Here is a 27,305-nt window from a genome sequence, read left to right as displayed (position 1 = left end):
TAAATCGCGGACTGCAGCGATTCAAAGGTCAGCTCACCATCACCTTCTCAAGGGTAACTAAGGATAGGCAATAAATGCTGGCCCAGCCAGCAACACCCACATCCCACAAGCGAACAAAAAAAAACACTGTAATGTGCTGGGTTCCTAATTCTTGCAAACAGCACCTGAAAGAACATGTGGGATGATTTTCATATCTGTTTCCACATGACTGACTTTATTCAAATGTGGAAACCATTCCTGAACAACATCTATTGTGCAATAATGCTCAAATGCATTCATGTCCTTTATAGACATAGAACATAGAACAGTTCAGCACAGTACAAGCCCTTTGACCCACAATGCTGTGCCAAGCATTTATCTTAATCTAAGATCAACCGAACCTACAACTCCCACCCCCCCCCCCCAATTTGCTGCCATCCATATGCTTGTCCAGCAGTTACTTAAATATCCCCATGTCTCTGACTCTGCTTTTCATGCACTCACCACTCTATATGTAAAGAACCTTTCTCTGAAATCTCCCTTATACCTTCCTTCAATCACCTTAAAATTGTGACATGTCATGAGAGCCGTTTCTGCCCTGGGGAAAAGTCTCTGGCTATCTACTCTATCCATGTCTCTCATTAACTTGTACACTTCTATCAAGTCACCTCTCTTCCTTCTCTCCAGTGTGTAAAGCCCTAGCTCACTCAACCTCTCTTCATAAAACGAGCCCTCCAATCCAGGCAGCATCCTGGTATATATCCTCTGAACCCTCTCTCAAGCATCTACATCCTTCTTATAATGAGGCAACCAGAACTGGACACAATATTCCAATTACAGTCTAACCAGGATTTTATATAGCTGCAGCAAAGCCTTGTGGTTCTTAAAGTCAATCCCCTTGTTAATGAAAGCCAAAACACTATACACCCTATCTTAACAACCCTATCAACTTGGGTGGCACCTTTGAGGGATCTATCCACGTGGACCCCAAAATTACACTGTTCCTCTACACTGCCAAGAATTCTGTCTTTAACCCTGTATTCAGCATTCAAATTCGATCTTCCAAAATGAATCACTTCACATTTTATCTTGAAATAAAGCTCTTTCATTATTACTGTATGAAGGCTAAACGTTTGTTTCTAGGTCATTTCAATTTTAACCTGTTTAACAAGATGTTCAATGTTAGTAAACTGATATTCAAGGATGCAATTTCAATGGAGGTGATTTTAGCTTCAAAGTTTACCAACTAGCAGAGTTTATTGCCTTTTTTTAATGAAAGGACATGATTAGACCTATGTACTCCTATTACAGGGTCAAATACTTATATGGGTTTAATATTTGCTTGATTATTCCTATAATTCTGGGTAAGAGATTAGGTTAGAACTGTTCTGAACCAAACTGGCATTCAAATTTTTTAACTTCAAGCCAACAATCTGACGATGTTATTCCAGAATCTTCATGTTATAACATGTTACAAAATGTTATCTTTTGGCAATTGTGTTCTAATCAAGTAAAAGTTAATTCACTGCATTAAAGTTGTTTTTAGCAAGAAGACTTCTGAGTCTTTTTGTAAACACCTACCTATAATGGAAATGCTGTTGAATTTGAGTACCCTGTACTACGTTTGCAAATGTTTTATGTGGTATCCTGTAGTGTGTTTTTCTTAAAGTAGCTCACAGAACAGGAAGTGGTGGTCTGTACTTAAGGTGGCATTGCTTTTCACTGAAAATGTGTTGTGACAAATCTGTCCCTTCCGGTAGCACCAAAATTAATATTTGTCATTTTAATCATTATGACAAAGTATTTAAAAAGTTACAATACAATTACACTGGCAAAAATGTAACAATTTCCTTGTACATTTGTGAGTATAAATTTCTGAGCTGTCTAAAATGACAGTGCACCTTTAATAGCATGCATTCTGTGCCTGCATTGTGATGTAGAGTTTAAATCGTGGTAAATATATGCAGCCCGTTACTGTGCGTCAGTTATTACGCTGTGAAAATTAAAAAAAATTGCACAGAGAAGTGAGTGCGAAAGAGAAAGACAGAGAGCTAGAGAGAATATATTCACAGTCACAAACCATGGCGAACAGTAAGTGAACATGCAGGATTATTAGTTTGGATTCCCTTTTTCATGTATTAACTGTGTTTAATCTTTCTAATTTACTCAGATTTCAACAAAGCTAAAGAGTGGTGTTAGGCGGTGGTCAACCTGTTATGAATCGAGTTCTTTTGTTTGTTTGCTGTTTGTTTTGATGCATTGAACTTAGGAACTCATAAAAACAAGTAAGAAGGCAAAAGGTTTAAAATACTACACAGTTAGACCAGGACGAAAAGCAAAAGCAAAACTGAAAAATTACATTTATACCATTGTGAGCTTTAGCACAAATTAAAAATTAGATCTTCCAGTCAATTAAAAATAACGCATCTACACAATGGCAAGTGATGATTGATTAATTGTTAATTTAAAAAACTCTGATAGATTTTTGTTAGTGGTGGTAATAAGAGAGATAGGGCAAGGGTAAACATCTGGTGTTACATTTCAGTTCAAACAGGATCTCATTGAATGAGTAGATTTAATTGTGAAATTAAATGAGCTCTCCCTGTTCTGTTGGCCCTGTAGGTTTTCAAGATTAATATTCTTCTAATTTGTGAAAGGATAGTATAACCATTTCTTTTATGAAGTCAAAAGGTGAAGTTGAAGTTCTCACTTTTTTTAAAGTTTAGTTTGATTCCTAGCCTTTCACATTGGGAACTGGCTTCATGTTTCAATGTATATTGCTGAAATGATTTGAAATCGAGGCTGAAAAATGTTAGAGGTGCAGCTATTTTCCTGCCATTCTGGGTTCACTGCAAGTTATTCACTGGAAGCATTTCTGGAATTTAAATGGACTGCTGGTGTTTTAAATTTACCATATTTGTGTTAGCAACTGAGTTCAGAGAAAAGATAGTTTTGTTCCAACAGTTGCGCACATAAAAGTTCCAAGAGCACAGTGTCACAAATTCTAAACTATTTTGGAATACAAAATTTTCTATACGGAGAATAATTCAAAAGTGCTATCTCTGACATAATGGACCCAACATTGGCCAATGTATCTCCATTTCCATGATGGGCAGAAAAGCAAAGTATCAAAAGAAATCATAGGCTGAAGTCACCACTGAAGCTGAGGCACGCTTTGATGAAGTGTCAGATGGATGCTGTCTGACTCGTTGGGATCTCCAACATTTGTTCTTTTCAGTACAGATTCCAGATTCTGCAGTAATTTGTTCCTTCATATATTTAAATCTGTTTGCTACAGGCATTTTAACAATTTTCATTTAGACTGGCTGGGAGCTGTGATATGTGCAAAATATATTAGAATGAATTCCTCATTTCCATTCAGTTGTGTGTTCTCACTTGCTGAACCTTTTCTGTTAACATATGCTCCGCTGTAATTTTTAGAGTGTAGGCCTTTTCAGAGAATATAACCTCCATAAGACCATAAGACATAGGAGCAGACATTAGGCCATTCAGCCCATCACATCTGCTCCACCATTCAATCATGGCTAATAAGTTTCTCAACCCCATTACTGCTTTCTCCCCATAACCCTTGATCACCTTGATACTCAAGAACCAATCCATCTCAATCCATACCCAGTCTGACCTACATGTGATACTAGATGTACATTTATATGGTGACACTTATTTCATCTGAAACGTCAGCCATTTGGTTTACGAGAAGTCAGGGCAAGAAATAAATAACGGCCTTGTTCATTGATGCACCATATCATATCTAATAAAAACAAACTTCTGATTATTCCAAAAACTTAAACATTTTCTGAAAATTTTAAAGAAACCCACTTCTCCCCAATGTAGTGGTGTCTTTTGATGTTATACAACTGAGACTGCCTGCCCTTCCAGGTTGCTGATTGTATCTCATTCCATGCCATATAGCATTGATAGTTGCTTGTTCAGCCATTGTGTTCTTACCTTTCAGAATTATCTAGCTCATGTACCTTATAATGCCATGTCTTTCCTTGGAATTCTCTTTTCTGTGCTTTTGCTTTCCTACCCAGGCCTTTCCATTCTCCTTTCCTTCCAATGATGTTTATAAGTTGTTTCTCTTCCCTCATTGTGGAACACTTCCCTACAATGTCCTTGAAATAATTCAAACAGGCGGGTATCCCATCATCAGGTCACCCTATATTTGCATGTGGAGGATCCTTGACACTAATCCAGCTCCCTCACAGCCAGCTCTCAGAATGAACAGGATGCCTGACACTCCTGTTCATAACTGTCAGCCAGGGCTCCCTGATTAGATGTGGATAACAGCCCCAAACAGGGAACTCATATTTCATGAGATCCACCTGGCTGACCTTGTTCCAATTAGTACATCCCTCCCCCTCTGAGAGCAAAGATATAGGCCAGTCCATTTTCTTATAGTTCCTCCTGGGGTGTTTAGCACTGGGTCAGGTTCCTCCAAACCTGTGTCGGATCCGGACACTGTGTAATGCACAGGGGCTCGCCTCTTGCACTCAGAGCTCCTCAGGAGAAATTCACTCTCTTCTTCTGGTGTCAAAGGTATTTATGCAGTGAAACCAGCAGTGTCCATCTCAAATTCTGAGGTATCTTCAATGCTTGATGGAGAAGAAGAACTCATGGTTTCTGACAATCTTTCTGTCTGTTCTGAGGAGCAAGGCACATTTTGCTCCTTCACTGTTTGCTAATTTGTGGGTTTCGTGTGGCCCATGAGCTAATTCGGGACTGTCGCTCCAACCTGCACGTTATATGTCACTGGTCCTGACCTCAAATTAATCAAGCAGAGCTATTTCCATGGTTCCTATGCCAAACTGTGTCTGGCATTGGTGTTCCTGGTGCTGTTTTACCCTTCCCTCCACCTCCCCCGAGGTTTAAGAAGATCAGATTTAACCTGATGCAGAATCTTCGCTCATGAGTAACTCTGCTGGAGCTGCCCCTTTGGTTGCATGAGGAGTGATCCTATAATCAAACAGGAACTGGGACAGTTTGATATTTAGTGAAGCCGTTGGCTGTTTTTTTTCAAACCTGCCTTCAAAATTTGGACTGTTTTGTCTGCTAGGTTGATGGATGGGATGGAACTGTCCTTTTGTGTTCAATCCCATTCGACATTAGGAAATACTCAAATCCCCTGCTGGTAAACGATATTATCTGTGACCAACTCATCTAGGATTCTGTGTATTGCAAAAGATGTGTGCAGTTTTTCAGTTGTTATTCCTGTGTTTGTCAATGACCTCTATGCACATACTTTGAGTGGGTGTCTCCAATGCCGAGGAATATTGAGCCCATGAAAGGACCTACATAGTTGACTTGTAACCGAATTCAGGATTTACCCAGCCATTTCCACGAATGTGGCAGAGCTGCTGTCATTAATTTTTGTCCTAATTGGCACTCTGGGCTATATTGGTCTCCGCTGAAGAAACCCTAGATGGCAGTCTCTTATATTGGTATCAGCCGTTAAGGTTATTAATTGTAGCACAAATTTATGGATGATCATCTAACTGTGACTGCGAGTACACATGGCTGCTGCCCAGCTTTGTGAAGGACAGCCCCCCACCTCCACCGCCAGCCTTGCACAAAAGTTCTTCCATGCAGGGGATTGGGTAATTATCCAGCTGTGAACAGTGCTTTACCATTTGTTTAAACTCCCCACAAAGGTGAACCAACCCATTGGACTTCATAATCAGTGTGAAGGGCACTTCTCATTCCATAAACTGCATTGATTCCTTCACTTTCCAGCTTTCTGATTTCTGCCTCGACTTATGTCAATAATACAAATGGCATTGGGCAGGCCTTGCAGCTCATGGAATTATGTCCTGGCCAACATACAAGATGGCCTTGATACTTTTGATAGTGCCTAGACTTTGCTAAAGAACTTCTGGATATTTAATTAGGACTTTACTCAGGCAGACACTTTCTAATTGAAACATTATGAGCCAATCAATGTGAATCATTCTCAAAAATAATTTTGCTCCACCAAGCTTGGGCCCAAGCCTTTTCTACCAGTTAGTGGTAACTGAACCAAAGTGTAATCTCAATCTGTAAAGGTTCCCCAGCAGAGGTTCTCATTCTAGCTGAGGTCTTGCACAAACTTAAGGGTTGGCGTCCAGAGCGAATTTCATTAAAGACTGGTTCTGTGATCACTGAAACAGCTAAGCTAGTGTTGACCTCCATTAGATCTGATAACCATTTAACCAGATGTTTATTTTGATTGGTTCTGATTTGGTTGTTGCTAAGGAACTTATCTGTTCCAAACCAGATGTAGGTGGACCTTCCAGAGTGTGCACTGTCATGAATACCAGCCTCTTACTCAATTTAAGTCCAGTTGGACTCTTTTGTTGTCTTTAGTTCACATATTGGCAGCAACTACAATGGCTTGCCAGCCTGAACCCTGAAGAAAATTTTAGCATTTTGGCCAAGGCCTGACTTTGCTTTGGGGTTTTGCTGTGGGATGACCTAGAGTTCCATTGTTCAGGAATTAAGTCATAGAGATGTACTGCACAGAAACAGACTCTTTGATCCATCTCATCCATGCTGGCCAGATACCCTAAATTAATTGGGTCCCATTTTCCAGCACTTGGCCCATATCCCTCTAAACCCTTCCTATTCATGTACCCATCCAGATTCCTTTCAAATGTTATAACTGTAGCAGCCTCAGAAGCTCAATTCGAATCTGTGTTAAATTGAATTTTGTTAAGTTATTGGACACAACTTATTTATTGGGTGCAACTTGCATAAGCAGAAACAAAATCAGTTAAAAAATATAAATTCAAAACTAGTTAAATAAAATAAGGACAGAGGTCAGGTGATATGTTATTTTTGCATGATTTGGGAGCTGGTGGACCCCACTGTGGTTCCAAGTGACCATGTATAGTGAGTGTTGGTTGCTGGAGGAACTCTGGCTCAAAATCAATGAGCTAGAGTCTAAGCTTCAAACGTCGCGATGCATCAGGGAGGGGAAGAGTTACCTGGATGTTGTGTTTCAGGAGACAGTGACATCCCTTAGATTAATTAACTTAAATTCGGCCAGTGGTCAGGGACAGGAGGGTGTGGTTGCAAGTGAAGCAGATAGAGGCATCCAGGAGGGAGAGTTACAGTAACCTCAGCCCCTGTCCTTATCCAACAGGTGCTCCCTGTGTGGATGGGAATGGGGACTGCAGGGAGGATGATCCCAGTGTCTGTAGCACTGGGCTGCAGGGAGCTGTTAGGTAAAAACAATGACTGTAAATGCTGGAAACCAGATTCTGGAGGGAGCTATTCAAGAGTGGGGGAGAGAAGAGAAATGTTGTTGTAATTGGGGATAATATAGTTAGACGCATAGACACTGTTCTTTGTAACCAAGACTGAGAGTCCCGAAGGCTGTGTTGCCTGCCTGGTGCTTGGGTTCTGGGCTACAAAGGAACTTGGAGTGGGAGGGTAAATATCCAGTGGTCGTGGTCCACGTAGGTACCAACCACATCGATAAAACTAGGGCAGTGATTCTGCTTAGAGGAGTATGAACAAGAATTAAGAACCATAACCAAAAAGGTAATAATCTCAGGATTACTATGTGAGCCACAAGTTAATAAGATTAAGCAGGTAAATGCGTGGCTGAAGGATTGGTGTGGGAGAAATAGATTTGAATTCATGGGACATTGGTCCCAGCACGGTTCAGATGAAGACCATCCCATCAGAACAGGTCCCTAGTGAATCACGTAACTAAGGCTGTAGACAGGGCTTTAAACTAAATGGGGGCGGGAGCAGTGGGCTGACTTCAGTTATAGGAAAAATTTAAAAATTGGAATTAAAGCAAGTGTGCAGAACTCAGGACAGGTTATTAGGATCTCTAGCACGACACAAATAGGATAGAGTATATGAAAGGGTTAGCACTCAAACTTCCAGCATACTGGACAAATGAATGACAGTGAGAAGACAGACGGTTGATACAGGACTGAAGGTTATATCTGAATCAGGCAGTATAAGGAGGAAGGTAAATTAGCTGGTGGCACAAATTGAAATTGGCAGGTATGACGTGGTGGCATTATGGAGATGTGACTGCAAGAGGATCAGGATTAGGAGCTGAATCTTCAAGGATATACATCCTATTGAAAAGATGGGCAGGTGGGCAGAGGGGGTGGGTTGCCTTATTAGTAAGAAATGAAACTAAATGAATAGTAAGAAATGAAGTAGTGTCAGATGGTGTAGAATCTGTGTCGGTAGAAATGAGGAACTGCAAAGGTAAAAAAACCATAGTTGGAATCATGTACACTCCTCCAAACAGTAGTCAGGAACTGGAACTCAAGATATGCCATGACATACAAAACGTGTGTAGGAAAGGAAAACTTACAGTGATTGTGGGGGATTTCAATATGTAGGTGGACTGGGAAAATCAGGTTGGTAGTGGATTGTAAGATTTTGGGAAAGCAAATCTTAGCAGGACTTATACACTTAATGGTAAGGTCCTAGGGAGTGTTGCTGAACAAAGAGACCTTGGAGTGCAGGTTCATAGCTCCTTGAAAGTAGAGTCGCAGGTAGATAGGATAGTGAAGAAGGCGTTTGGTATGCTTTCCTTTATGCATCAGAGTATTGAGTACAGGAGTTGGGAGGTCATGTTGCAGCTGTACAGAACATTGGTTAGGCCACAGTTGGAATATTGCATGCAATTCTGGTCTTCTTCCTATCAGAAAGATGTTGTGAAACTTGAAAGGGTTCAGAAAAGATTTACAAGAATGTTGCCAGGGTTGGAGGATTTGAGCTATAGGGAGAGGCTGAATAGGCTGGGGCTGTTTTCCCTGGAGCATCAGAGGCTGAGGGGTGACCTGATAGAGATTAATAAAATCATGAGGGGGATGGATTAGATAAATAGACAAAGTCTTTTTCCTGGGATTGGGGAGTCCAGAACTAGAGGTTTAGGGTGAGAGGGGAAAGATATAAAAGAGACCAAAGGCGCAACTTTTTCACTCAGAGGGTGGTACGTGGATGGAATGAGCTGCCAGAGGAAGTGGTGGAGGCTAGTACAATTGCAACATTTAAAAGGCATCTGATTGGATATATGAATAAGAAGGATTTGGAGGGATATGGGCCAGGTGCTGGCAGGTGGGACTAGAGTTGGTTGGATAACTGGTCGGCATGGACAGGTTGGACCGAAGGGTCTGTTTCCGTGCTGTACATCTCTATGACTCTATGACTCTATAAAATGAATTTGTGAAATGTCTACAGGATGGCTTTTTGGAGTAGCTTGTGGTGGAGCTCACTAGTGAACAGACAATGCTGCATTTAGTGTTGTGTAATGAGGCAAACATGATAAGGGAGCTGAAGGTGAAGGAACCCTGAGGAGACAGTGATCTGACTGAACATGACTCAACATCAACATGACTGAATTTACTCTGCAATTTGAAAAGGAGTGGAGAGAATCAGAAGTAACAGTATTACAGCTGAATAAAGGCAATTGCAGAGGCATGAAGGAGGACCTGGGTAGAATTGACTAGGAGAGGAACCTGGCAGGAAAGACAGTGGAAGAGCAATGGCACGAGTTTCTGGGAGTAATTCAGGAGATGTAGCAGAAATTTATCCCGAGGTAAAAGAAGCATGATACAGGGAGGATGTTGTAACCATGGCTGACCAGGGAAGTCAGGGATAGCTTAAAAGCAAAAGAAAAAGCATATAATGTGGTGAAGGGCAGTGGGAAACCAGAAGGTTAGGAAGCTTGCAAAGACTGACAGAGGACAACAATAAAAGAGATAAGAAGGAAGAAGATTAAATATGTGGGTAAGCTGGCCAATAATATAAAGGAAGACTGTAAGAGTTTCTTGAGATGTGTAAAGGGCAAAAGAAAGGCAAAAGTGGACATTGGGCCATTGGAAAATGACACTGGAGAAATAGAAATGGGGAACAAGGAAATGGCTGAGGAACTAAACAAATACTTTGTGTCAGTCTTCACTGTAGAAGCCACGAGCAATTTCCCAAAAATTTCAAGAGAGTGAAGGGTCAAAGCTGAGTATGGTGACCATCACCAAAGAGAAGCTGCTGGAAAAACTGAATGGCCTGAGGGTTGATAAATAACCTGGATCAAATGGACTACACCCCAGATTTCTAAGGGTAATAGCTAAAGATAGTGGAGGCATTAGTGATGATCTTTCAGGAATCACTAGAATCAAGGAGAGTCTCAGAGGACTGGAAATCGCTAATGTGACATCCGTGTTTAAAAAGGGAGTAAGTCAGAAGACAGAAAATTATAGACCAATTAGCCTAACGGTGATCATGGATAAGATCCCAGCATCCATTATGAGATTTCTGAATACTTAGAAGTGTATGCTCAAATAGGACAAAATTGGCATGGTTTCATCAAGGGGAAGTTATGCCTGGCAAATCTGCTAGAATTCTTTGAGAAGGTAATGAGGGAGAGGCAATGGATGCTATCTATCTGGACTTCAAGAAGGCCTTTGACAGGGTACTGCACAGGAGGCTACTTGAGTATGATAGGTGCCCATGGTGTTAGAGGCAAGGTGTGAGCATAGATAGAAGTTTGGCTGTCTGGCAGACAGCAGAGAGTGGGGATAAAAGGGTCCTTCTCAGGGTGGCAGCAGGTGACGAGTGGTGTTCCACAAGGCTCAGTGTTGGGATTACAACTTCTCACTTTATACATTAGCGATCTAGATGAAGGATCTGAGAGCATTCTGGCTAAACTTGCAGATGATACAAAGATAGGTAGAGAGACAGGTAGCATTACGAAGGCAGGGAGGCAGCAGAAGGATTTGGACAGGTTAGGAGAGTTGGCAAAGAAGTGGCAGATGGAGTACAATGTGGGAAAGTGTGAGGTCATGCACTTTGGTAGGAAGAATAGAGGTATGGACTATTTTCTAAATGGGAAGAAACTTCAGACGTCTCAAGTGCAAAGAGACTAGGTACGAGAGTCTAGAACTCAAAGGCACAGCCGTAGAGTAAAGGAAAGACCTTTTAGAATGGAGATAAGGAGAAACTTCTTCAGCCAGAGAATGGGGAATCTATAGAATTCACTGCCACAGAATACTGTGAAGGCCAGGTCATTAAGTGTATTTAAGACTGAGATAGATAGTTCTTGATTGTCAAGTCGATCAAGGGTTACAGGAAAAAGGTGAGAAAATGGAGATGCGAAACAGATGAGCTATGATTAAATGGTTGAGCAGACTCGATGGGCTGAATGGTCACATGTCTGCTCTTATGTCTTATTGTCTTTTGGAACATCTGAAACTCATAAGTTCCATTTGTACATTTTCCAGTGATAAAGCCAGTTGTAGTGCCTGTTTGAATTCTAGTTGGGCTTCAGCAATAGATGTTTTTGCATAGTTGCATCATTATTCCCACATACCAACTAGTCTCTCTGCATCTCATTAAGGGTTAAACCAAACTCACATGCCTCTGCCAGTCATCTTAACCTCACCAAAAAATCTGATGCACATTCCCCTGTTTCTTGAATTGCCAAGTAAAAACGCTAGCGTCTCAGGATTAGAGGAAGCCTGGGCTCATAATATTCCTTAACTAAACCTGTCAACTCTTACAAGGTTTTAGTATCTGGTGCCTCAGGGAAAGTTAGGCTCCCAATAACTGAAAAGCTGCGGTCCACAAGCTATCAGAAGAATTACTCATTGCTTTTCATCTGGCCCAATGTCACTGGCCTGAAAAAAAAGCACCTTCGTTCCACATACTGGCCCCAGTCTCTCAATGGCAGGATCGAACGAGCCAAGCTTCCCAAATAATGGCATGATGCCAGAAATGACTACTCTAATTCTAAGATGACTGTTGTTATTGAGTTTCTTCAAGAACATGCTGTACTCTCGAGGCCAATATCCTGTCACCAAGGCACCCTTTACTTATACATGGGAATTCCTTGATACTGGTCCAGCTCTCTCAGAATGTCAGACATTTTTTTTACATGTCAACCAGGGGCCCCTGATTGGATAGGTTAACTGCCCCAATTAGGGAACTGCTATCCTTTGAAGTCCATCTGGCTGACTTTGTTACAATCCCTGTAATTTTGCATTGAAATGTCACTCTGTAAGTCCAGTGTTTAATTGATGATGTGCCATCAATTCTGAAGGATAGCTTCAGATGTACTAACATCAGCCATCATTTCGCATAAAACCAAAATGAGATAAAAGCCCCTGTGGGTGAAATTATATTGTTGAATAAAAACATGATATGTTTGAATGAGTTTGCTTTGCTATTCTAACAAGATAGAAATTTAGTTACTGTCTCACTGGGGGAGGCCTGACTGATGCAAAATCTCAAAACCTAACACATCTTCCCTTTACCGAAGCTGCAGACTGTGTCGTGCAACATGTGAGTTATGTTGATTGGCATTATGCGAAGAATAACCGAGATCACCGAACTGCTGAGATCAGCACCAAACGACTGATAGTCAGGCGCGGACAGCCCTTTGAGATCACAGTGCAATTTAACAGAAATCAATACGATCCCGACAATGACAGATTTAAGCTGATTGCTCAAACAGGTAATCACTTTGCAATGATGTAGGGAACTTTACCAAGTATTTTATAAATGACATTGTTCTTTTTCTTCATTAATAACTGATTTTAGTGTGTGTTTGTACTGCCAATCTTTTTGATTGGTTTGCGTGATTAATGAATCACACAAGTTGATGTGATTCTGTATGCGGTTTTCATTTTGAAAGGTTCACATGCTTTTTTGAAGTTTGCACAACCACCATTGGCCCACACAGGAAATAGGAGGCAGGATGTTGCAAGTGGCCACAAAATTGAGATAAAAAAAAGTATTTTTCTCTTATTTTCAACATTATGGCCATTCGCTTTTGCAACATCTGGTCTGAGTAGAATGTTTACAGATTTTGTGGTTTAGTTGCTTGCTTGCAATTATTTCCTGACAGTTGAGTGTTCTGATTCAAATGCATTGACATTTAAGCAAACATTAGCAAGAGTGTTTATGGAGAGGGGAGCAGCCCCAAGTCATATGCACTAATGACATAAATAGGAAAAAGGATGGGGATTTAAGGTAGAAATTCAGGAAGCCAGGGTGGAAGCTTAGTGCTAGACCAAACAGAGTTGTTATCTCTGGTTTGTTGCCTATGCCTTGTGTTAGCGAGGTGAGGAATATGGAGAGAGAAGAATTGAATATGTGGCTACAGGGATGGTGCAGGAGGGAGGGTTCAGATACCTGGATAATTGGGGCTCATTCTGTGGTAAGTGAGACCTCTACACCTGAACCAGAGGGGTACCAATATCCCGGGGGAGTTACTTGCGAATGCTCTTTGGGAGAGTTTAAGCAACTCAGCAGTGGGATGGGAACCTAAAGTGCAGTTCCAGTGTCTAGGAGGTTGAGAGTAGTGAGGTCAGAAATGAGGTTTCAGGGTCACAAGAGTTTACTGGCAAGCAGGAATATGGTTTGAAGTGTGTCTCCTTCAATGCCAGGAGCATCTGGAATAAGGTGGGTGAACTTGCAGCATGGGTTGGTACCTGGGACTTCGATGGTGTGGCCATTTCAGAACAAAGGTAGAGCAGGGATAGAAATGGTTCTTGGAGGTTCCAGGATTTAGATGTTTCAGTAAGAACAGAGAAGATGGTAAAAGAGGGGAAGGTGTGGCATTATTAGCCAAGGACGGTATTACGGTGGCAGAAAGAACATTTGAGGACTCGTCTACTGAGGGAGTATGGACTGAGGTTAGAAACAGGAGCAGTCACCCTGTTGAGAGTTTTCTATAGCCCTCCAAATGGTTCCAAAGATGTAGGGGAAAGGATAGCAAAGATAATTCTGAGTAGAGTGAGAGTAGCCAGGTAGTTGTTATGAGGCCTTTAACTTTCCAAATATTGACTGGAAATACCATTGTTCAAGTACTTTAGATGGGTCAGTTTTTGTCCAATGTGTGCAGGATAGTTTCCTGACACAGTATGTAAACAGGTCAAAGGCTAATGCCACATTAGATTTGGTACTGGGTAATGAACCCAGCCAGGTGTTAGATTTGGAGGTCGGTGAGCACTGTGGTGATAATAACCACCATTCGGTTATGTTTACTTTAGCGATGGAAAGGAACAGGTATGTGCCACTGGTCAAGAATTGTTGCTGGGGAAAAAGCAATTATGATGTGATTAGGCCAGATTTAGGATGCATAGAATGAGGATGCAGGGGATGGGCACAATTGAAATGTAGAGTTTATTCAGGGAACAGCTACTGCATGTCCTTGATAAGTATATACCTGTCAGGCAGGGAGGAAGTTGTGGAGTGAGGGAACAGTGGTTTACTAAAGTTGAATCTCTTGTCAAGAGGAAGAAGAAGGATGAGAGGTGAAGGCTCATTTAGGGCGCTTGAGAGTTACAAGTTAGCCAAGGAGGACCTAAAGAGAGAGCTAAGAAGAGCTAAGAGGGGACATTAGAAGTCTTTGGTAGATCGGATCAAGGAAAACACTAAAGATTTCTATAGGTATATCAGGAATAAAAGAATGGCTAGAGAAGATTAGGGCAAATCAAGGACAGTAGTGGGAAGTTGTGCGTTGAGTCTGAGGAGATAGGGAAAGCGCTAAATGAATATTTTTTCATTAGTATTCACACTGGAAAGGAGAATACTGAGATACAGGCAACTTGACTAGACGGAATTGAGGTTCACAAGGAGGAGGTGTTAGCAATTCTGGAAAGTGTGAGAATAGGGGGCCGGATAGAATTTATCCTAGGATTCTTTGGAAAGCCAGGGAGGAAATTACAGAGCCTTTGAACTTTATGCCATATTGTCAACAGGAATAGTGCCAGAAGACTGGAGGATAGCAAATGTTGTCCCCTTGTTCAAGAAGGGGAGTAGAGACAACCCTGGTAATTATAGACCAGTGAACCTTACTCTGGTTGTGGGTAAAGAGTTGGAAAACGTTATAAGAGATAGGATTTATAATCATCTAGAAATGAATGAGTTGATTAGTCATCATGGTTTTGTGAAGGGTAGGTTGTGCCTCACAAACTTTATTGAGTTCTTTGAGATAGTGACCAAGCAGGTGGATGAGGATAAGATGGCTGTTGTGGTGTATATGGATTTCAGTAAGGTGTTTAATAAGATGTTTGATTAGGCTATTGCACAAAATACAGCAGCATGGGATTGAGAGTGATTTCATTGTGTGGATCAGGAATTGGCTAGCTGAAAGAAGCCAGAGGCCAGTGCTTGATGGGAAATGTTCATCCTGGAAGTCAGTTACTAGTGGTTTACTGCAAGGATCTATTTTGGGGCTACTTCTGTTTGTCATTTTTATAAATGACATATATGAGGGTGTGGAAGGATAGGTTACTAAATTTGCAGATGATACTAAGATTGGTGGAAGTGTGGAGAGTGCTGAAGGATATTGCAAGTCACAAAGGGACTTGGTAAGCTGCAAAGCTGGACTGCGAGGTGGCAAAAGGGGTTAATGTGCAAAAGTGTGAAGTGATTCACTTTGGAAGGAGCAACAGGAATAAAGAGTACTGGGCTAATGGTAAGATTCTTGGTAATGTAGATGAGCAGAGAGATCTTGGTGTCCATGTACATAGATCCCTGAAAGTTGCCACCCAAGTTGATAGGGTTGTTAAGAAGGCATACAGTGTGTTAGCTTTTATTGAAGAGGGATTGAGGGATTAAGTTTTGGAGCCACAAGGTCATACTGCAGCTGTACAAAACTGTGGTGCAGCTGCTCTTGGAGGATAGTGCACAGTTCCGGATAGCCCTTTATAGGAAGGATGTGAAAGCTTTGGAAAGGGCTCAGATGAGATTTACTAGGATGCTGCCTGATATGGAGGGAAGGTCTTATGAGGGAAGGCTGAGGGATTTGAGGCTGTTGACGTTAGAGAGAAGAAGGTTGAGAGGTGACTTAATTGAGACATATGAGGTAATCAGAGGGTTAGATAGGGTGGACAGTGAGAGCCTTTTTCCTCGGATGGTGAAGGCTAGTATGAGGGGGCATAGCTTTACATTGAGGAGTGATAGATATAAGAAATATATCATTGGTAGTTTCTTTACTCAGAGAGTAGTAGGAACGTGGAATGCACTGCCAGCAACAGTAGTAGACTCGCCAAATGTAAGGGCATATAAAAGGTCATTAGATAAACATATGCATGAAAATGGAATAGTGTAGGATAGATAGGCTTCAGGTTGGTTCCACAGGTCAGCACAACATCAACAGCCAAAGGGCTGTACTGCGCTGTAATGTCCTATGTTCTATGTACTCTATTCATGATTTGGACACTGGATTGTATGAAATAGGAACAGGAGTAGGCCATTCAGCCTATTGAATATCTTCCATAATTTATTAAGATCATGATTGATCTGGATTTGGCTTTATCTCCACTTCTTTGTCTGTTGTCCCTAATTCTTGGCTCCCTTGCCAATCAAAAATCTTACTTAGTCTTGAATATATTGCTTATATTGCTTTTGGTAGAAAAAAATTCTAAAGTTTAACAACACGTAAGAGAAGAAATTCCTCCTCATCTCCATCTTAAATGGGAGACCATATTTTTAGACTACGCCCCCCCACTCTGCCCCTTGCCTTGCCACATGAGAAGGAACATGTATTCAGTAACCACCCTATTAAATATCCAGAATTAGGAGTCAAATGGTGATTATGAACCATTGTGGGAAAAACCATCTGCTTTACTAATGTCCTTTAAGGGAAGGAAACTACAGTCCTTACCTGTTCTGGCCTACATGTAACTCCAGACCGATGACAATGTGGTTGACACTTAACTCATCTCTAGGCAATTAGAGATGGGCAATAAAATGTTGGCCTGGTTAGTGATATCTACAACCCATCAATGATGGGATTCTTGTAGCAAGTTTTCTATCATTATGATACGTTGCCTTTGCAATAAACACAAACATTTGTCCTGCTTTCCTAGTCACTTCATTTAGAACCATGCTAACTTTTTGTGTTAATTTGGAAAACCTGTCTAGAAATACTTGCCGGTGGTTTCTACACTCCTCACAACTTGCTTTCCTACCATCTTTGTGTCATCAACAAATCTGGTTCCAGTGTTGATGATGCCTTCATGCAGATTATTAATATAGACATGAATGATTGACACCCTATGGCACTCCATTGGTTACAGATTGTCAACATGAAACTGTTTATCATGAGTCTGTTTCCCCTTAATTAGCTAATCTTCTATTCAAGTGAATATTATGTTATGATCTCAGTAGAGACCTGCAGCATCTTTCGTTTTAGAATCTGAAAACCAAACATTTACTAAAAGAAGGAAACCTGGAGTTTCACAGCTGAAATCAAAGCTTTTTTACCGCATGAACATTAAGGAACATGAATGCTACTAACTACACACAGTGTTAAATTGTTAGGTACCTTAAAGATATTAAAGGTGTCATGGACTCAGTTGCTTGTAATCATTGCTTGTAATCCAAGCCAAAGTCTTTCATACACATTTGCTTCTACATGTATTAGATATACACCTCAAAACTTAAGTCACATATTTGTCAACATTGGAATATTAATTGTTTGGTCTGAGTCCTGCTTCAAAGATTCATAGAACTGTTAACTTTAGCTCTCTGCACACTTCTGGCAATATTATCTCTTCATGTCACCTCCAACCACCCTAATATTGCCTTCAACACAGGCATCTCTAACTTCTTAAATGTATTCATTCTCTCTCTCTCTATGTTTCAGCTGAACCAGGACATCAGTGCAATTTTCAAAATCTCAGTTAACAAATGTTTTTAACTCTTTTAGCCAATACACAAAATTTCCAACAAACAAAAATCTGTACTCTGCTTCAGTATATTCTGAATTTTAACTTGTATATTTTAAAAACTGGATATGAAATGTTTCAAAAGATGGCCATGTAAGGGTCACCTGACCTCTTTTGTAAATTGAAACTACTCTTTCAAGGGTGAAAAAAAGCACACTATGGAATGAAAAGAATAGCTTTTCCAAAAGGGCATTATCATCAAATTAAAAGCTAAACATGAGAAAAGAAGATAGCAAAAATATATTAAGGACCATCGAGACTACCCCATCCCCCTCATCATATACCCATTCAGACCATGCAACTATACATGCATTCATTGTGGCCACTAACTCCACATATCATAGAGACCACAGTAAGGGATGAAAAAAACTGCTACTAATGCATGGTGGATTTCCTCAGGCACATAATAAGAAAATATAATTTGGTGAGCATGGTGCTGATGGAAATAATTAATGTACCAAATAGGATTTGAGCACACAGAAGATCCAAAGATCAATAAGCAGAGATTCTTAGGGAGAACGTGCAAACTCTACACAGACAGTCATCTGAAGGTGGAATCAAACCCAGGTCCCTGGTGTTGTGAAGCCGCAATGCTAGTGACTAAGCCACCATGCCACTCCACTTGCAGTTGTGAAGACTAGGCTCCACCTAAGTGTGATAGACCAATCCAAACAATGAAAGCACACTTTCAAAGGTTCTGATCCTTATGGTGATCATGTATATAAGGGCCAATCTCATGTTAATAATAATAATTTAAGAAGGCATTGATTGATTGACCTGTAACTTAGTATGTTTAAATCAGTAAATGCATGAGTCATAAGCCAGATATTATAGCAAGACAACTGATTTCTGTGTATGCAACTTGCAAATCCAAAGCAGACCAATCGACAAGCAGAGTCACAACGTTATATGTACATAGCAAATGGCTTCCTTAAAGGTGAAGTCCCTTAAAAGCACAATACATATTCAACATCCATACCTCTTTGTAGTTCTCCCCGGCCGCATTTTGGCTCATTCTAAGTAAGGGAACTATCATTTCCACCTTATAGCTAATTTTTAATTGATTTTCTGAGAGAAAGATAGTCAAGTAATATACGTTTGCTTTAGAAATACCGTTTCCATTAAAGTCACTAATTTTTATTATTGTTTAAAAATCAGTTTAAATGGCTGTAGAATTGATTACTTAATTTCTGTTCCTTTACTTTAGGGACTAACCCTTCAGAAACATCAGGAACTAAAGTCCTGTTTCCTCCATCAGACGCAATAAACAAAAAGAGATGGAGTACAGTTGCTGTCTCCTCGTCCAAGAGCAGTTTGTCCTTAATTATAAGCACAGCACCAAATGCTAAGATTGGTCATCACAACTTAGCCCTACAGAAAATAGCTGTGGACCAAACTCTCATCTATCCACTCGGGGAGTTTGTGGTACTTTTCAATCCATGGTGCTCAGGTACTGTTGCTTCTAAAATTTAGTTAAAATGATTTCCTGTATTTACTCAGTTAGAGCCATACTACAGATTAAACAGAAGATTATTACTTTTTAATGTACTCTCCTTAAAGCTTTGAAGATAGTTATAGGGCTTTGTGACATTGTCTTCCAGAAATACAACTTGAATGAAATGTTGCTTTATTTAAAATAGTCAAGAATAATTCATTCTGGATATTCTAGATTCTAGATTGTACAGGTACAATATGAAAATGCAAGGATAAATGTTATATGTTCTCAGGGCAGTTAATTTACTGGTGCATGAAGTTCTTATTTGAACTTGCTTTTTAAAATTTGATATGGAAGTCTAAAGAAATGTAAATTTGAGATTGATGTCTGATAAGTTTGTGATCATGATGCCATGAATCCATATGGCACCTTTGTACCTTGTACTTGACTGATTGTCAGTAAATATGTTTCAGAAGGAAAAACCAGTAAATCTGGTGCATGGCACATACTGTTATGACTTAACTTATGTGGAGCTCCACTGCATTCTTTTCCAAGTATTACGTGTTTTCTTGTCCTAGTTCTTTCCTTCTGAGATTATGATGGAATAACTATGCTCATTAACATTGTCCAGTTTCCACTGAACAGTCCGGCTGAAAAGAGTCCATGCCATCATAACATGCAGGCAAGTTAATGCTGTTGAAGAGCTTGGAGCTGGTTACCACTGATTGGCAATAAATCAGCTTTGATATTCAGGAGGGTTTAAGTGAGACTGTACAAGGAGTGGGTATAGTTACTGGGTATTGCATTTGCTCCTAAGAAACCTATCATTTCTTTAAATGTTTTAATGAGGCTATATGACTGAGTTGTGAAGCAGCATCACTGGACTCGAAATGTTAACTCTGCTTTCTCTCCACAGATGTCTGCCAGACCTGCATCAATTTCTTTCATTGTTTCAAATCTTCAACATCTGCAGCTCTTTGTTTACTTTAGTTTTAACTCAGATCTTGTCTTTCCTTCTGTTTTAATGCTAGCTAGCCAGATTTTCTGGCTGAACTGCATCCCTCATGTGGAAGCCAGCTCCAATAGATATTGGGGCCATTTTCTCTGGGCTAGTAGAATACTCCTAAATATAAAGCATTTTTAAAATATATGTTGGAGTCACAAAGCAACACAGGCAAGTTGCAAAAACTACAAAATTCAGCCACTTTTGGAATACTGTGTGCAATTCTGGTCTCGCTCTTATCAGAAGGATGTTGTGAAACTTGAAAGGATTCAGAAAGGATTTACAAGGATATTGCCAGGGTTGGCGGATTTGAGCAAAAGGGAGAGGCTGAATAGGCTGAGGCTGTTTTCCTTGGAGCGTCAGAGGCTGAGGGGTGACCTTATAGAGATTTTAAAAATCATGAGGGGCATGGATAGGATAAATAGACAAGGTCTTTTCCTTGGGGTGGGGGGAGTAGAGAACTAGAGGGCATAGGTTTAGGGTGAAAGGGGAAAGATTTAAAAGAGGCCTAAGGGCAACTTTATCATGCAGAGGGTGGTGCGTATATGGAATGAGCTGCCAGAGGAAGTGGTGGAGGCTGGTACAATTATCACATTTAAAAGGCATGAATAGGAAGGGTTCAGAGAGATATGGGCCAAGTGCTGGCAAATTGGACTAGATTAGGTTGGTGTGGATGAGTTTGACCGATGGGTCTATTTCTGTGCTGTATATCTCAATGACTCTATGACTCTGTGACACTATATTACAGTTGGGGATCATGGTCACAGTGCAGTTGGCCATTTAGATCTTTCCTAACTTCCTTACTGCTGTCTTGATTTTTAAACCACATGAAAGGAACATTATATCATCTCCTCCATGACATTTACTCTTGGTTTGTGCTAAATTAGATTAATTCAGTATTGCAGAGAGTGGGATTTCATATAATAAAAAGACTGTCATTACTTGCATTGAAAAGATAAATACATGGGTCCAATTCTTATTGAAGCGGATGTCATCTGACATTTCTAGTTTGTTAGCTTCTCCTTTATCCCTCACTCAAAAAGTGTCTGGGCTTTAATTACCAGTAGTGAGCAGGGTAACAGGCTATTTTAGATCTCAGTAACCAATGGGATTAATTATATTATATCATATTCAGCAATGATATTGTAGGATAAGAAATAAACAGATGACCATTGAGGAATGTAAATCAGAGCCAAATTTGGTGCAGAAAGACAAACAAAGTAAAGTAAAGGAAGATTAGGTGAACTGTGGGATAAAAACAGTGAAAGATAAAGTAAGAAAAACGCTATCTTCTAAACAACTGCGCTGAACTTAAATAATGACAATTACAAAAAAGAAAATGAGGGAAGTTAGCTAGAGTTACGTGGGAAGGGAATTCAGCAAAACATACTGTTGATGATCAATGACAGATGTTTCAGGAAATAGTTCATGACTCCCAATAAAGATATAGCCCGCTGAGCAAGATGGATTTTAGAAATGGACAAACCAGCTATGGTCAACCAAGAAAGTTAAGGATAGTAGTAAATTGAAAACACACACACACACACACACACACACACACAGAGAATGTAACAAAGATTAGTAGTAAGCCAGAGGACTGTGAGAAAGAGGGAGATAAAAAGAGGGAGAAAATAAATAATAAAGGAAAACTAACAAGTAATATCAAAACAGATGGCAAGAGCTTCTTTTAGTGTGTTGGAAGGAAGAAAGTGAACACAGTGAATATAGGCCTATCAGAGAATGAGCCTGAAGAAATGGTTATGGAGAACCAGGAAATGGCAGAAAGGATGAATAAATACTTTGCATCAGTCTTCACAGTAGAGGACACTAATAAATGGTAAATTGAGGGGAAAAAGTTAGGAAGAAAGTAGATATAATATCTGGCCCCAGTGAAAAACGTACGAGGGAAAATAATGGGGATGAAGGCCGATAAGTCCATTGGACCTGATAGATTACACCCTAGAATATTAGACATGGTTTGGAAATGCCGATGTTGGACTGGGGTGGACAAAGTTAAAAATCACACAACACCAGGTTATAGTCCAACAGGTTTAACTGGAAGCACTAACTTTCGGAACACTGTTCCTTCATCAGGTGGTTGAGGAGTACACAATTGTAAGACACAGAATTTATAGCAAAAGTTTACAGTGTGATGTAACTGAAATTATACATTGATTAAGACCTGGATTGTTTGTTAAGTCTCTCATCTGTTAGAATGGCCATGTTAGTTTCACTTCTTTCATATGTAAATCACAAAATTTTTTTTGAAAAGTTAACCTGAGAATGTAACTTTTAAAAAAAGTTTTATGATTTACATATGAAAGAAGTGAAACTAACATGGCCATTTTAACAGATGAGAGACTTAACAAACAATCCAGGTCTTTTTCAATGTATAATTTCAATTACATCACATTATAAATTTTTGCTATAAATTCTGTGCCTTGCAATTGTGTACTCCTCAACCACCTGATGAAGGAACAGTGTTCCGAAAGTTAGTGCTTCCAATTAAACCTGTTGGACTATAACCTGGTGTTGTGTGATTTTTAGCTAGAGTATTAGAGGCAATTATTGTGGAGACAGCAAATACCCTAGTCGCGAATGTTCAAGAATTATTCAATTCTGGAGAAGTTTCAGAGGCTTAGAAAACTGCCAATGTAATACCATTATTTAAGAGCAGAGATAGAGAAAGAAAGGTAACCATAGACCGGTTAGCTTGTCATTTGTTATGGGGAGAATGTTATATTGCTACAAAGGATGTAATTGGACAATACTTAGAAAGACATAATATAATGAAGTAGAGACAAAATGGCCTCATAAAGAGGAAATAATCCCTGACAAATTTACCAGACTTCTTTGAGAAGGCAACATGCAGATTAGATAAAGGTGAACCAGCAGATGTAATATACTTGGATTTCTAAAAGGCATTTCTTAAGACACCACACATAATGCTACTTAGAGTCATAGAGACGTACAGCATGGAAATAGACCCTTTGGTCTAACTCGTCCATGCCAACCAGATATCCCACCAAATCTAGTCCCACCTGCCAGCACCTGGCCCATATCCCTCCAAACCCTTCCTATTCATATACTCATCCAAATGCCGTTTAAATGTTGCAATTGTACCAGCCTCCACCACTTCCTCTGGCAGCTCATTCCATACACGTACCACCCTCTGTGTGAAAAAGTTGCCTCTTAGGTCTCTTTTATATCTTTCCCCTCTCTCCCTAAACCTATGCACTCTAGCTCCGGACTCCCCAACCTCAAGGAAAATACTTTGTCTTTTTATCCTATCCATACCCTCATACTTTTGTAAACCTCTATAAGGTGACCCCTCAGCCTCCGACGCTCCAAGGAAAACAGCCCCAGCCTTTTCAGCCTCTCCCCATAGCTCAAATCCTCTAAATTTGGTAATATCCTTGTAAATCATTTCTGAACCCTTTCAAGTTTCACAACATTTTTTCAATTGTTGGACTTAGTATAATAGCATGAATAGAGGATCGCTTAACTAATGGAAGGCAGACAGTTGGGTTAAAAGGGATATTTTCAGGATCACACCCTGTAATTAGTTGAGTGCCAAAGGGATCACTGCTAAGGCCACCATTATTTATAATATATATTAATGACTTGAATGAGTGAATTTAATATATGATAGCCAAGTTTGCAGATACAAAAATTGTGGGGAAGGCAGTAGTGAGGATGACACAAACACCTAAATCTTACAATATCTTCGCTAAGTGTCAATTTCATCATGTTTCACATAAAGTTTTTCATGAGATTTCTTCCTGTATTATACTAAGCCCACCTCACTCACTATCTACCATGCCTCTATAGTGCCTCTCTTGCCCAATGCTAGCTGGATTCTACCACCTTGCTGTACCTAGAAGAGTTCATCTCCAGAAGGATATCCGGGAATAGGCTGGTATTTCTGGTGCAGCTTTAATATGCTGTTGTGTACCTGAATAAACACCGTTGTCTGTCCTGCATGGCTCTGACATTTAGTCTAGATGTGGCAGAAGAGAGGAAATTCACACCCCACTCTGTAGATAGGTACATGAATGCCCTGGTGGATAGGGATGCACTGATAGGAATGACCTCACCCCTTAGTGCCAGCAGAGGATGCCTTGCTATCAGACACTGTCAGCTGGGTCTGAGGTTCCAATCTGAATTATTGAGATCTCAGCTGTCTGGAGGAATGTGCAGCAATAAAGGAAGAAGGTTAATGACCTCATCCATTTGGCAAGGTTAAACACCACCACATTGCTACCTCACACTCACTCTACCTCTGCTCCTGCACCCACCTCCCACCAAGGCTCATGTTCTATCCCTCTCAGTATTACTTGGAATGTTTACCCTCTCTTGCTCTCACCCATCCAAAACCAGCTGCCTCCTCATCCTACATAGCCTCACTGCTACCTGCTCACTCACTTCAGAATACCTCAGTGTCTGTTCCCCTGCACCTTCAGCACAAACAGCCTGGCTAGCCACTTTCATCTGGCTCAATCTCTCATTCTTTCTCTCATTCCAGCAGCAAGAGGGCCGAAAGAGGTAAAGTGGGCGGTGGGCTGCCCAACATTCAGCTCCTCACCCCCTGTGGGGAGAGGATCCTGACCCAGACTGTCCCAAGTGAAGGACTGACTGTGTGCAAGTCTCGGAATTATTATCAAAGATTGCCCTTGACTTATTGTGCCAGGGCCTCCTAATTGACCACTGTCTTCTCACACTTGACTGAGGACTGCAGACAATCATTACAAGCATCCTGGCCTTGTGTGTGCTCAAAACAGCAAGACAAAGCAAGGCAGAAATAATATGAGAATGGTAGTGCTTTCTGGCTGTGGTGATGCAGGGATTGGAGAGGGAGTGTTGCTAAATGCAAAAAGACAAGAATAAGCATAGCTTGGATGGCATGACCATTGAGGTAGTCTCAAGGTAGATTCACAGTTAGTTAGCACGCAGAGATTAAACAAGCATTCTTGTGATGTAGACTGGTCTAATCCAAGAGCTGGATATCTACCCCTTGTGGAAAATCACCTTGCAGCAGCACTGTCATGCCAATTGCCAGTGTAACCCAATGTACAGCTATAAAGAGCTGAAGTGTGCCGTAGGTTGATTGGAGAGGTACCATGAGGATCCTGAGAGGCTGACGGGTGTCAGATGTCATCATGTGGATTGGTATAGGAGGTAGATGTGGGGTGGGGGTGGTGGGGAGGTGGAGGTGAGGGAGGGTGTGATAATTGTCCTGGCACATGCCCTGAGATGTTGGTGCCTGGTGTCCAAGATGGCAGCCCAGAGGAGCGAGAGAAAAGGTGGAGTTGTCTGGTACCTGCTCTAAATTTGAAGTCTGGAATTGTCAACATCTTGTTTCTTTGATGCAGGTGGTAAGATATGATGTGAAGGTGAAGTCACCTGATGAAGGAGCAGTACTCCAAAAATTTGTGGGAAGCTGCATATTAATTGTGCAGATTTCAGTTATTGAGGCACACAACAAGGAGTGTCTGCGGGTTAATAGGAATCGCAATACTCTTGCGAATGTTGTTGCAATGCCTAGAAATAGAGTCATAAAGAGTCATAGAACTGGTGGAAAATGCAACAAATTGCTCCTGGTGTAGAGGAAGACCTCATCCAAGTTCTCATGCAATTCTCCCACATTTCTTGCAATTGCTCTCATCATTCAAGCCTCTAAAAGATTCTGCTAAGGACTCTCCAGAAGGACACAGGTGAAATGGATAGGCAGAAACTTCGGAGATGGAGTATAATGTGTGAGAATGTGAGGTTATGCAGTTTATTCAGAAGTGTAGAAAAGCTGCAAATTATTTAAATGGAGGAAGATTGCAGAAAGCTGCAGAAGAGAGGGATTTGAAGGTTCTTCTGAATGAATCACAAAAAGCTAGCATCCAAGTTCAATAGGGAGGGCAAATGGAATGTTGGCACTTATTTCATAGGAAAGGAGTATAACAATTGTGGAGTCTTGCTAAAACTATACAAGATACTAGTCAATCTGAAATTCTGTGAACAGATTTGGTCTCCTTGTCTCAGGAAACATGCCTTGGCATTGGAGGCAGTCCAGAAAAGGTTCACTAGGCTGTAACCAGATGTGAAAGGACTGTCTTATGAGGAGAGGTTGAGTAAGTTAGGCCTGTATTCATTGGAATTTAGAAGAATGAGGGGGGACCTTATTGAAACTTTTAAGATTCTTAGGGGGTTTGACAGTTTTTTCCCCCTTGCAGGAGAGTCCAGGACCAGAGGGCATAATTTCAGAACAAGTTTGGCTATTTAAGACAGAGACGAGGGGAATTATTTTTCTCTCAATGTAGTAGATATATGGAATTCTTTATCAGAGATGTTTAGTAAGGCTGGGTTATTTATTGTTTTGAAGGTTGACCGATACATTTTTAACCAATAAGTGAATCAAGGGTTGTGTGGAAATGGCAGGAAAGTGGAGTTGAGGATTATTAGGGCAGCTGTTGTTTCACCATAGTCTTACCAGACAATTGGGGCTGCTCTCTCATTAGAGAGAAGCAACTGGTGGTGATTTAACCTGAGGGCCACCAGACCTCAGGCAAGGGAAGATATTGAGAAGGAAAGTCCTTCATGGTAACCTCAAACCAGAAATTGGACTTGAACTTATGCTGTTGGCATCACACTGCTCTGCAAACCAACAATCCAGCCAACTGAGCTAAATGATTTCACTGAGTCGCAGAGTAGACTCAATGGACTGAATGGCCAACTTCTACTCGTGGATCTTAACTACTTATTGTCTTATTTGCATTTTTAATATTGCTTCTACCAATTTATCACCTGAGGTTAAGGAAACTCCATCACGTGGAGATACTGGTATTGGAATGGGATAGACAAAGTCTGAAGTCACAAGGCACCAAGTTACAGTCCAACAGGTTAATTTGAAATCACAAACTTTCAGAGCGTAGCTCCTTCGTCAGGTAAAGTACAAACTTAATGAAGGAGCTGTGCTCTGAAAGTTTGTGATTTCAAATAAATCTGTTGAACCATAACCTGGTGTCATGTGACTTCTGCATTTTTCCAATTTCTAAACTCAAGAGGTTAATTGGCAGCGCATTGGCAGTGATACACTGTTAAAAGATACTTACTTACCAAACATAACTTTCAACAGGCTGTACAATGGGCAATTAATGTGGGAATACAGCATGTTCTTTAAAAACAT

General features: G+C 40.6%; 1 protein-coding gene across 1 annotated transcript in view; it reads left to right on the top strand.

Moving 5' to 3' along the window:
- Positions 1-1,968: 1,968 nt before the first annotated feature.
- LOC140463185 (protein-glutamine gamma-glutamyltransferase 2-like) overlaps positions 1,969-27,305 on the top strand; it is a 54,714-nt gene continuing 29,377 nt past the window's right edge. Inside the window, exons 1-3 of the mRNA XM_072556970.1 lie at positions 1,969-2,070; positions 12,269-12,463; positions 18,898-19,140. Coding sequence (XP_072413071.1) covers positions 2,061-2,070; positions 12,269-12,463; positions 18,898-19,140 — 448 coding nt within the window. The 5' untranslated portion in view covers positions 1,969-2,060. The remainder of the gene's footprint in view (positions 2,071-12,268; positions 12,464-18,897; positions 19,141-27,305) is intronic.

Source organism: Chiloscyllium punctatum, chromosome 37 (assembly GCF_047496795.1).
Source record: "Chiloscyllium punctatum isolate Juve2018m chromosome 37, sChiPun1.3, whole genome shotgun sequence".
NCBI classification, from domain to species: domain Eukaryota; kingdom Metazoa; phylum Chordata; class Chondrichthyes; order Orectolobiformes; family Hemiscylliidae; genus Chiloscyllium; species Chiloscyllium punctatum.
The sequence above is the reverse complement of the archived record's forward strand: the minus strand, read 5'-3'. Positions and strand labels throughout refer to the sequence as shown.